Source organism: Eupeodes corollae, chromosome 2 (assembly GCF_945859685.1).
Source record: "Eupeodes corollae chromosome 2, idEupCoro1.1, whole genome shotgun sequence".
Lineage (NCBI taxonomy): Eukaryota > Metazoa > Arthropoda > Insecta > Diptera > Syrphidae > Eupeodes > Eupeodes corollae.
In genome coordinates, this window is record NC_079148.1 from 13,341,718 (window position 1) to 13,355,019 (window position 13,302).

The window sequence follows — 13,302 nt, forward strand, 5'->3', positions numbered from 1 at the left end:
AAAACACTTTGTCACATTTGAGAAAAATGACATGTGTCATACAGATTTAATACGATACTAAAAAGATAGAGTAGCTATTTGGTGATTTTAACTTTAGTAAAATTTTAAGAAGATAGTACGATACTAAACTCGTTTAAAATTATCAAAATCCTTTTTTTAACCTAGTATCATACTAAAAATGATTTAACGTCGTACTAAATCGTCTAAAATTTTGCGCCATTGTCTTCAAACTATTTTTATTTCGCACAAACTATTGTTTTAGATGTTCAAGTCAACGCGACCTTATTCACAATCTTCAACAACAAGTCCAAAATATAATTGAAAATGTAAGTTATTTAACCCTGGTCATTACTCAATACACCGTTTTATTTATACAAAATGTAGTTTTAGAGAGGATACTAAAAGATTATTTATTTTTAACTATGAAAATGAAAAAATAGTTTGGCCGCACAAGTCATTTCAGTGAACATATCGATAATCGATCGAAAATAATTATAAGTAAATCCAGCCATTCGGTGTCAAACGTCACTCGAGGAAGGGAACAATAAGGTCGTATTTAAGATGGCCGCCGTATATACAAAGGGCGCTCTTATTTGAAATCGTCATTACGTGAACGGTAATTTCGGGAACACTCCCGGTCATGATTTGAGGTATTTTCCTTGTAGAAAATTTTTACGTATTGTTTTCACTATTGCTTATTTAATATAGGAACATAATACACCCATGTTATAAATCAGAGCTTAAATTATACGCTTTGTTTTGATCTTGTTGATTATATCAAACTTAGAAAAACGTTCCCGAATTGATGGTTTCTATAAGATATTTGATACTAAAATTTATTTCTAATAAAGTATAGAATTCTGTGCGCTGCCCTGTCAAAGTTTATTAAAATACAAATTTTATATTTTTCATATGCCATAAATCGTATTTAAATAATCTACAATATTTCTGTTTTGTGTTATTATTTAAGCTCTTTCAAAAACATACAATACATGTTTTTTATTTAGCGCAATATCTTCTGAAATTTTGAGAAAAACGTTAGAAAATATTGGGGTGTAGTACATTTACTCGAAGCATTAAGTACCTACAATTATATTTATGAATACGGAGTAATTTTTTTGTTGAATTAAGTCTGAAACAATATTTTCTTATTTGAAAATTAAGTTTCAGTGATGGCTATTAAAAAGTTCTTGGATTTGGAAACTTTGCGATACTAAGTCTAATATTTAAACAAGTTACTTATTGTCCTAAAAGTTTTGAGCACTATCCAAAAACAAAATCTAAGTTATTTGAGGGTTCAAGTCTTCTTTATCAAGACCGAAGTTTATACTACAGTAACTTAAGAACTATATAACATGTTCTCAAATACATTTGTTAAAAAACAAATTTCTTGAGAGTTATTAAAAAAAAATACACTACTTTTATCCAATTGGCTATTTTTCCCCGAAGGCGGCACGGTGCCACTCTGAAACTTAGTTGCTTAATAACAAATATCTGTCGAGCATTAAAACAATACAAACATATTTCCCACCCAAAAATATGACTTTATTACATTTATGACCAAATTTTCAACACCCCAATATTTTGCGACCGAAGCAATCAACTTAACGAAAATGAGTGTCGTAATCTTTTGTGTTATGTATTAGATGAAATTAAAAGTTTACCTTCAATTTCACTTCTGACTCAGAAAGTGCGTAAAATTCAAGACTTCGAAAAAATCTTACGTAACAACACAATTTTTTGATCATATATAGATCTTTCAAAAAATCTGAATTCTGACTAAGACAAGTATTCGAATTCTTAATAAACTAAAAATGGAACCGAAATGTGAGTGGGGCAATAAACTGCTTTTCAGAAATCTGTATGATATTTTTTTTTACCTAAATGCTGCATTTCTTAAATTCTGTGCTATCAAAACGGCGCACTACAGCGCTAATTGGATCTCAGGCTAGGTTGCCTTGAGATCGCCATTTCTACCTAAATTCTGTGTTTTAAAACACTTAGAATACAGAATTTAAAATACAGTATTATAACCACTACAGTATTCGACCCCAAATCTTGCTTGGAAAAAGTGGACCTTTATTTATTTTTTAATGGAGAAAGAATAAGAGAAACTCAAATAATTAAAAAACCATATGTACTAAATTTATTTTTCTTTAATTTTAAATTTGTTGTATTCTTAAGAACGAAAACAAGTTTTGCGGCAGAGATTTTCTTAAATAAATAATAATTTACCAATAAAGATAATGAAAAGTGAAGGAAATCAGGTATTTACAAGAAAACAAACATTAATTTCAAAATTATCATAGTTCTTCTTAAAGTCCGACTAGTTTTCCACCAATAGCATCAAGTTGAGTTGTAATGCCTCGAGATATTGATCTTGCAACTTCTTTGGGTTTCTGTAAAAAAATAAAATTTAAAATCCAAATAATTTTTTAAAAAATAAATATTTAAAAAGTTATAAAGAAAATAGTTCATAAAATATATTCAAGCCATAAAATTATCAAAAAAATTAATCCTACAAAAAACGACTAAGCTCTAAAAATTGGTAGAAATCCTTTTGGTTTAATCGTAAACCATTTCGAAAACAGATACAAAATAAAGACTATTTGGTTTTGCGAAATCACTCGGAACTAAAAGATTAGCCAGCGGTTGTTTTTACATATTATGTCATGATGATTTGGGAATCTCCAAGAGAAAGTGTTGACTTTGTTAATTTTATGAAAATAAATGAATTAATCCTTTTTCGACAAATTATGCAACTCTATTTTGAATATTTATTATAAATTATGTTTATCTTTCCAATCTGAATTAAATTTTGAAATAATGTCACACTTTGAACACATTTTTTATCAAAAGCAAAATTAATTTTAAATGTGTGTGTTTTTTGGATTTAAAAATAAAAAAAGGTAGACTTCTGATTATGTGTATCTTTTTGCCAACTCAAAAAGCGTAAGCCTTTAAATGACAGGTGAAAGGCACCCAGATGTTTTCCCTGTTTTAAAGCTAAGCCTTCAATTAAATACCAAACAAAAAAACAATAATAATAAAATCCAACCAAGGTTTATCATTCAATTATTACAGTGCAAACATTAAAAAATAAAAATAAAAACAATGCAATTTATTTTTTCCCGCATTGCTGATCGGATCAACATTATTTTCAAAAAAAATAAAATAAATTACGCCAGGAATTCGAGAAAGTTTATGCCTCGTGCAGTGCAGAGCTCTCCCGCTTGATGTGCATGGAAATGAAGGGTCCGCGTCCATGTTCAACGACAATAACAACCGGGTTGTCTGATAAAAACATTAAATTTATTGACCTACTTAAAAAAATACAAAAATAAATTGATATAAATGAATTAAAGTGGTTCATTTTGAGAAAAGAGAAATAATGAAAAAAACAAACAAAAATAAAGAATGTCTCTTTCATTGATTCACAAATGAAACATGAATATTTTGTATTTCATTTAATTTCTTTATTTTTGTATTATTTTGGTTTTAATTGTAAAATAAATCTGTAATTAATTTATCCGTTGATCCCTTAATTAATAAAAATAATTCTTCTCGAATTCGGAAGATTGTGGAAAAATTCAAGGAAGCAACCAATAAAGTGGGAAAAATAAAGAAGTTAAATGTTAATTACTTCGTCCAACTAAAGGATATTAATGTTGGTTATTTATTTTCAAGAATGTGGACAATTTTTTAATCGATAAATAAAGGGATTTTTAATAGGAGGAATATTTTCCGAAATAAGACAAAAAGAGTATTTTGAAGAAATGTTTATTTCATTTTTGAGGTATGCATGAAAAACGATATCAGCAAAATAGCCTCTACGGCTACCACGGTGGCAGCACTATATCCTTTTCATGAAATTTTCAGTATTTTATAAGTATGAAGTTTTTATAAGTATGAACCTTATTTTCAATTGTTATCACATCTTCTAGAAATATCATGGCACATGACTGATAAATATTCACCATTTTTGCATAGTGAACTTCAATAATATTAAAGCATTTTTGAAGCGTGCACCGTTGTAGTTTGGTAATGTCGTGCTTTTTATTTGTCAAATGTCAAAAAATGACAGCTTCAAAAGTGACAGCTGTCAACAAATAAGCATAATAGCTAATGGAAAACCTTACATTTTAGTCGTTCATTCAAGGTATTTTAATTCATAATGGAAGGATTTATTATAAAACTGATTTTTTAAATCATAATCAATTCGACCCTCATTGTTTTTATAATTTCCCAAAAATTCAAACACTAACGTGTTTGTTTGCAACAAAGCAAGGTCAAAAGTCTATAATAAAGTGCCCAAATTCATCAGATTCATTTCTTCCTTCTTCTTCCTAAACAAACCTGCATTTTTGCTAGCTACTTAAATGCGTTTTAAGAGGCTAGTTCTAGCTATCATAGGTTTTCATCGTTGAAATCAATCCTACGAATTTTTTGACAGGTTAGTTATATTATTATTGAATATTTCAAACATTGTACAAACATTTTTTGATCGGAGTCAAGTATTTGAGGTTAGACTTGATCACTGAAAGTAAATTTGACAGGTGGGAATATGAAGAAAATGAAACGCTTTCATTGGAACGATTTTGTTTCGAATTATAAAATCATCTGTTTATTGAAAACAACTTTAGATAGATAGATTTTTTATTTTCGGTATTTAGATATACATTTGGTAAGCTACCGCACAGTTTACACACAGAGATTTGATATGCTATAATAATATCTTTCTACTGAATAAGTATTTTAATTTAAATAAAGTTTACAAAAAAAAAATAAAGAATTTACTTTGAAGGAAAGTACAAATAAAACCTTCAATACAAAATAAAAAAAAAAAAAAAATCAGGTACGTTTGGACTGGAATTAACAATTCATCTTCAAAACTATAGTAATGAAGAAGGTTAGTATGAATTGGGTTAGTAAATAATAATAATAAATTAATTTATAAAGGTATATTAGTACTTTGTTAGTAAATAGATGAATAAATATACATATTTGTAAGAAATATATAATTAAATAAATACAATAGTTAATTAATAAGAATAACAAATGAGTAAATAACTAAATAAATAAACAAATAGTACCTATGTAAATAAATAAATAAACAAATAAATATGAACGAGATACATGAATGAATCAACATATAAATAAATATGTATAGAAAAGAAAAATAAATAGTTACAACAATAAATAAGTAAATAAATAAATAAATAAATGAATAAAAAAATAAATAAATAAATAAATAAATAAATAATTAAATAAATAAATACATAAATAAATAAATAAATAAATAAATAAATAAATAAATAAATAAATAAATAAAAAATAAACAAATAAATAAGTACGTAAACATGTAAACATATAAGGATCTTATAATAATAAGTATATAATATCAAAAATATGGTTAAGAAAACAATTGATTAATTAATGGATTGTCAGGAATTTCACAATTTCGCAAAAATGAATTCTTAAGTTTAACTATTCTTTCAGAGATCATTTCAACATTTGCTCTTGCATGTAAGTCCAGTGTAGAATGGTATCGAGAAAGATTAAGCATCATTTTAAGTAACTTGTTCTGTGAAATTTGAAGTTTTTTAAGATGACTTTTGGAACAATTTCCCCACACTTGACATCCATAGAGAAGGATTGCTTGAAATATTACCTTGTGAATTATTATTTTGTTAGTGTTGTTTAAACATGACTTTCTATTTATAAATGGATATAGCATATTGATTGCTATGCTTACTTTGCGCAGCGTTTGAACAATATGTTCCTTAAATATTGAAAACAACTTGATCATTAAAGGAAATATATACTAGCTAAGGAACAAATGTGTCGGTGATTTTTTTTTTAAACAAAACAATTTTACACCTCCTTAGCTAAATTTAAATACATTTATCTTTCTAAATCGATTTTATGTCTCGAATAGTTTAATCGATAAAAGAATCACTCAATACTTATGGTTTACAAGAACCTCGTCAAGTCGAGTGTAAGCAAATTTAAAGAAAACAGGTTGAAAATTAAGTAATGTTTTTTAAATTAACGACAATGATGTCAAAAGAAAGACGAGTGGCTTAAGAAAATCTCGTGTAGGAACTTTGTAAAAAATCAGAAGGGCTTTCAAAACACTTCTAAGTTTAAGATTAAAATGAGCAGCACGTGGAATTTATCACTGAAACAATCTGCTGAAGCCCTGTCGCGTCCTTTTAAAGTTAGACATAATGATAAGGTAACATCTGAAGTAACTATTTCAAAAAAGTAGTTATTTATTGAATTATCTATAATATGTTGACCCGTTACTGAGATATTGAATTTCGAGAAACAAAAAAATTGAAATATTTTTATAAAATACAAAAGAAAAAAGAGGCTGAAATGCGACCCACACTGAAAACTTCCCATCCCGTCTGTCGATTTCTTTTGCTTACAAGTTTGTATGGTTTCCGTGTTAGTTTAAAAAAGTTGTCAGTTAAATTATTCTTAAAAATTTTAAAATTACCAACATATAAAACCAATAAAGAAATAGTTTAGTTTGAAAATCTAGTTTTATTAAATAGATTTTTAGTCGAAAACCAATTTTTACCAATTTAAGTGGCATTTCTTGAATTTTTACAAATTGGATGAATGAAATTAATTTGAGAATCATCAAAAACCGAACATCAAAAAAAAGCTACTGAATATCGAAAACAATATTTTGCGTGAAATAAAAAATGTTTTTTATTTTATTTTTACCAAGTTTTAGTATTGTTTTTTTTTAAGTTTTTATTTTTTGTAAATAACCTGTCAATTATATTTTTGTCAAAATTTAACCCAATGTTGACAACAATATTTTTCAAAATATAAAAGTAGTTTAAAGTCAATATCTCAATTTTTTAAAAGATATTTAAGTCGAAAATCAATTTTTACAAACTTTTATTAATTTTTTTGTTTAGTTTTTCATTTTTTGAAAGAAAAGTGTCAATTACATTTTTGTTAAAGTTTAACTAAATGTTGACAACAATATTTTCAAGGATGAAAGTAGTTTAAAGCCAATATCTTAAAGTTTTGAAAAGATATTTGAGTCGAAATTAAATTAGAGTAATATTTTTCTTAGGTTTTTATTTTTTTGTAAAAAAAAACTGTCAATTCGATTTTTCTCAAAATTTTACCAGATGTTGAAAACGTTATTTTTCTTTGCACAAATTTATTTTGGTGATAAAATCGTTTTGTATTCGTAAAATTTTTGAGGTGAAAATTTTTTGTTTGATTTTAATCAAAATTTATAAAAAAAAAACATTATTTTTTTTTTTTAAATATATTTGCTTCTTATCTTGTTACAATATATTATTTAAAATTTAATTCAAGTCGCTAGCGTTTTTGGTTCATGAGATATTTAGGGTTAACCAACATTTTCACCTTTTTTTAAACCGCTATGGTAAAAAAATCATCTACGCAATTTTCTTGAGAGCCCTTTCTGCATTTTTCTGACTTATTATCTGCATAACAAAATTTATTTGAAGTCAATATCTCTTCTGGTTCTTGAGCTATGGACTACGAAAAAACGTCGCGAACGTACGGACGTACGAACGTACGTACACATACATACGCACACACAGATACCTTTTTAAAACTTTTATTTCGACTCTAGGGATCTTGAAACATTGAGAAAAGTCAAAATTTTCAATTTGACAAATCGGACCCATTGCAATAACTTCCTATGGAAAATTAAAAATAGATAATTTTCAACATCGAGTATTATTTAGACAATTTGGTCAGAAGTAAAATATTGGTTGGTTTTTTAGACATACGGTTTCCAATTTCACCATTTGCTTTAAAAAGTGGTCGGCTTCCCGACTTTAAATTATTTAAGCCGTCAGCGGGTGTCACTTTCAGACATAATTTTAAAAACATAATAGAAAACACTAATATTTTAAATTCGTCATATACCATTACATTTTGGCGATTTATTTCTTCTTGAAAATCAAAGGTCTAAAAGACACCCTTTTCTTGAATTTTAAGTTGATAATCGAGGTGAATATCCATTTATTCGATTTTTTTAAGTTTGAAATTGGAAAAATGTATGCAATTGTATCGAACTAAGAACAAATAACAATAATAACATTTTTACAATTCGTTTTGTTTTTGAATTACGTTAAAAAAGTTGTTGTATTTTTGGGATTTTAAAAAAAATATTTCTTAAGAGTCCAAAAAAAATATGTTTTTGATATTGAAGGAGACCAAGTTAAAAAAACAAAAAGGTTTTTAGAGAAAATTTTGTTGCTGTTTTCGAGATGATCCGATATTTAATGTTATTAACTTCCCATAGGAAGTTATTGTAATGTGTCCGATTTGTCGATATAAAAGATTTTAAAAAAATGTCTGTGCGTCCGTGCGTACGTACGTTCGTTTTGTCTTCCATACAGATAATAATGCAGAAAGATGCAGAAAGGGTTCTTAAAAGAATTGCATGGGTGTTTTTTTTTGACCATATCAGTTTAAGAAAGGTGAAAATTTTGGTTAAACCTTAATATCTTACGAACCAAAAACGCAATAGACTTGAATTAAATTTTATATTATATATTGTAAAGTGGTACCAAATCATTATATCTTTGGATAAAAATCTATTCGACGGTTTTTTTTATAAATCAAAAAACTAAAACAAAAATTATAACCTCGAAAATTTTACGAATACAAAATGATTTTATCTCCAAAACAGTGTTGTACAACGAAAAAAAAAACGTTTTTAATATCTGGTAAAATTTTGAGAAAAATCGAATTTATAGTATTTTCTTATAAAAAATAAAAACCTAAACAAAAAATTTAATAAAAGGTGGTACAAATTTATTTTCGACTTAAATATCTTTTCAAAACTTAGAGATATTCGCTTTAAGCAAATTTTATGTTTTAAAAAAATATTGTTGTCAACATTCAGTAAAATTTTGGCAGTTTTTCTAAAAAAAAAGCAATACTAAAACTTATTAAAATTTTACTTGTGGCTCAAATAGCTTTTTAAAAATTAAAAATATTGTTTTCAATTTTTTTTTATTTCAGAGAAAATACTGCTTTCGATATTCATTAGTTTTTTTTATAAAAATGCAACAGTCCGTTAAAATCTACAAAAAATAGTACGTAAGTTTGGTAAAAATCTCTCAAAACAATTTTATTTATCTATTCATTGGTAAAAAATTGTTTTCGCATAAAAATCTATTCATCAAAACTAGACTTTCAAGCTAAACTATTTCTTTATCTGAAAAATGTTGTTGGTAATTTCAAATTTTTTAAAAATAATTCAACTGACAACTTTTTTAAAGCAACCCAAAAACCTACAAATTTGTAAGCAAGACAAATCGACAGACGGGATGGGAAGTTATTAAAATAAAAACCGCTTAACACGAATCTAGTTAAAGTCGTAATATACAAGTTTAAACTCAATCGACCCAATTTTTTAGGTTGTAGGGACAGAATTATTGGAGGAATTATTAGATCCACTTTTTTCGACTTCTTTACCATCATAATGTCATGTTTGATTAAAATTTAATATCGAGTATAGTACATTCTTAAAATATATCAAAATAACAGAAGAAATTAAAAAATATTTGTGAAAGCTGATTTTCGAATCAAATATTTTGAAAAGGAATAACGACATAGCATTCAAAACCATTTAATTATTGTAGAATATTGTTATTCTCTTTCGGTAATAAGGAATACAAAAAAAAGCAACTGACTGTTTTTATTTAGGAACAAAAATAAAATCCTACACAAAATACAACTTAATTATTTTAATGTCCGGAATATTTTAAATTTTGATTGCATACGAAACATAACATAAAAATAACTATTTTGATGGTCTTTTATCAGTGATGGTCGCATCCAAGTCACTATTTTTTATAACTTTCTCAAAATTTTAAGATTTTTTAATACACACCACGTTAGTGGAAAATAGAAGAGATGGGATTTGTAAGTTCTGCATGTATTCAGAATTGGGAATATTAAATCAATGTTTTATATTTTTGAAATCCACTTTTAGCGCTAGAATAATTTTTGAATAATTTGTTGTTTTATTTTCTAGCAATATCGTGTAAAATTGTGATTCAATAATTTACATCGTTTAAGTCCATCAGTAAATGCCGCTATCAGTATATACATAGGTTTTGTGTATATTTACCGTCAGCGGGACATACAATTTTAACTTATTAAAGACAAATACTATATTAACACTTAACTCTTGTCATATTTACTCTAATTCTAAAAATTATGACAGCACAGCACAAAAAAATGTTTTTAACTCTGGATCTAATTACAGAAAAACTCAAACAAATATTCTTAAATAACCATAATTAAAAACAATTATTCGAAATAGGCACACTTCAAAAATAACCTTAAGTTGTCTTTTCTTTGAATATGTTTCAACATCAATTCTTCTTAACAAGCATTTTATGATAATGATTATCATAACTATTATAAAACATTTATCTTTGTCTTAATTGCTGATCTACATTTTCCATCAAACCAGTTAACCTCAAGGCTCAAAATCCAATAATCTTCATGGTAATCCACTTAAGTCCATCATATTCTTGTTCAAAGTGTTACATCAAAACAATTTTCCTAATTTTCTTGTTTTATATTTGTTTGCTTACAATTCTACAATGGCATAGACTTAAACTACACTTGTCATTAAGATAACGACTATTAACCTATATAATAATAACATAAGTGTGACCATATTTTTGTGAACAGTGCGGTGAAATCTTTTTTATATTATAATTTATTCAAGTTCAATGAAAAATTTTACTTTTTTGAGAACTTTCATGAATTAATTAAAAAGTATTTAAAATATATATATTTGTTAGTTCCGAAAAACTTGTCTGAAAATAAGAAGGTCAAAAAATAAGTTAATCGGTCAAACTTTGTTCAATGCTCTTTTCATGCATAGATTTAGATCAATAAAGGGTTTTCTAATAAGAGGTTTTATTTTGAAAAGCCCGCTATTCAAGCAACTGTCACTTTTGAAGGCATTATCTTTTGACATTTGACAATTTAAAAATATGCTTAAAATAAAACGATATACTTTTTAACAACGCATTAAAGTCATTTGAACTTACTACAAAAATATTAAAAATCACAGACACAGATAGATATACCTACAAAACAAATTTTGGACCCTCGTGAAGCCATTTATCAGACATTACTTTATTTTAAATCATATACCTTTCTCTTTGCAATTAAATATCATCCACTGAATTTCCTTTAAAATTACTCTTTTTTAAAATACAAAATTAAAACTCTTATTGGAAAACCCTGTATTTTTTTTAATTAACCCATGTAAAACCAAAATTTAAGTTTGAACTTCAAAAATTGAATGGCTTTGAACTTGAATCTGAAGCTCTAATGACGAACTGTTAAAAATTCAAATTCAGCCCTAACACTGGCGGAATTTTAGCGCAACTTGAAGTTCAAGTTGGTTTTTTACATAAATCTTGAAAACTGTTTAACTTATCAAAAAGATTCTACCGCAGAAATATTACTCGTAAAACATGCTACAAAATGTATGCTAAACACATTTTCTGTATGATTCATAGTTACACGGTTATTCAGCTTCAAAAAGTATCAATTCTCCAGACAGCACCATTTCTTCCCCTTAATTTTGCTTCCACAACAAAACTATGAGTTGAAAAGCTTAACCTTTTACCTACGTATCTAAGCTTATCAAAGATTAAAAGGCTTACGTGGATAATGCCAGTGAAACCCTTCACAGCTTAATTACCGTATTATGCATACCACTTCCCTTAACCTACATTCACATTGCGATTGCAATGACATAAAGGTACTATTCCTACCACAAATGTCAACAAGTGTCGTTCTTTAGCTCCAAAAAACATAAATTTATGTAAACAAAAGTTTGTTAACAAATGTTTACACAGCTATGTGAAAATGTCGTCAAATTTTGTCTATCACAAATTGTGTGTACAACTTTAACAAGTCGATTAAATAGATAAAGTTACCACACGACCATGTCTTATACATATTTTATAAATACAAAAAGTGTATACATACCCCAATCAGCCTGTTTATCAAATTTGAAAACGCCTCATAGCCATTAACAATAGCCCTTGCGATTCCATCGAATTGGTCTCCATTGTTTCCATATTTATCCGACTCGCTTATGGTGTCTATAACTGGAACCGGCTAAAGGATGGTGATTCATGGAAAAAACACAAAAAGAGATACTCATCAATAAAACTCTGAAACCTCTTTAATCGCACCTAATTAACCATCGGGAGTCAGATTGACTCTCGGCTGTGTAGCTCACAGTCACGGAGTGGATATGTACATACTTTGGTTAAATCGGCAAGATTCTTGTGGCCAACATCGTATTTGGTGAGGATTTTGGAAGGAATAGCCTCATATTCCAAATTAACAGACTCCCTTATCTTATCTTTGGGCTCGAGAAGACTGATCTGTGTGTGTAGTAATTAATATCAATTACAAAACCAATCATCTAACAAAAACATGATGCAGCAACAACCTTTAAGTAATCCTCCTGGTCTTGCTGGTTCTGGTTCTGGTGCTGATGCTGGTGCTGTGATTGGGAATGGGATTGAGTCTCCCTTACCTTCACTCCATATTCATATGGTTGCTGTTGGTACTGCTGCTGCTGATGATGAAGATGATGTTGTTCTACTTCACCACTTGAGGGTTCAACATTCGAGTAAACGGAATTGTCACTGAAGGTAGTTTGGATTGGCCCACAAAAGATAACATCAGACAAGAGCAACAACACCGCTCCAACAACATACACTAATCCCATGGATTGATTCATTTTCGGCTTTCGAGTAAAATTCAGTTCAGGCTTTAGACAGAAGATTTACGGAACGAGAACACAAACACACTTCACGATACCACTCACTGCGGATGGATGACCAGAACTGCACTGGAAATTTAAACCCAAATCGAATAGAGGCATAAGACCACGACGACGACGATGATGACGCGTCTATAAGACACTCTGCACATACATAGTTTCTCCCACCCCAGGTGTATAGTAACACTAAAGCAGTTAGCAAACTTAGAGACTTGGTTATTTGACGCCGCATTCCGAAGATTTTGTTTCGAAAATGTTAATTTATTGGCAACTTCCGTGGACTGGAGATCTCTCACTTACCATAGTTATATGGACCTTTCTCTGGTGGGTGATAATTTGAGGAAATCAGAAACCAAAGACCATTCAGAGACAGGAAGACTAAATCTAGAAAATCAACTTCAATTCATTTCACTCGGGCATTGGGTTTTTGTGTTGTTTTTGTGCAGCGACATCGA

The 13,302-nt window shown here is 28.1% G+C and overlaps 1 protein-coding gene across 1 annotated transcript; it reads right to left on the reverse strand.

The window, feature by feature from the left end:
* Positions 1–2,123: 2,123 nt before the first annotated feature.
* LOC129946245 (uncharacterized) lies at positions 2,124–12,975 on the reverse strand. Its single transcript, XM_056056368.1, has 4 exons — positions 12,512–12,975; positions 12,321–12,443; positions 12,040–12,171; positions 2,124–2,399 (listed from the first exon to the last, which is right to left on the reverse strand). The coding sequence occupies exons 1-4, from the start codon at positions 12,803–12,805 to the stop codon at positions 2,316–2,318; spliced, it is 633 nt and encodes a 210-aa protein (XP_055912343.1). The 5' UTR covers positions 12,806–12,975; the 3' UTR covers positions 2,124–2,315.
* Between the last annotated feature and the right edge of the window lie 327 nt (positions 12,976–13,302).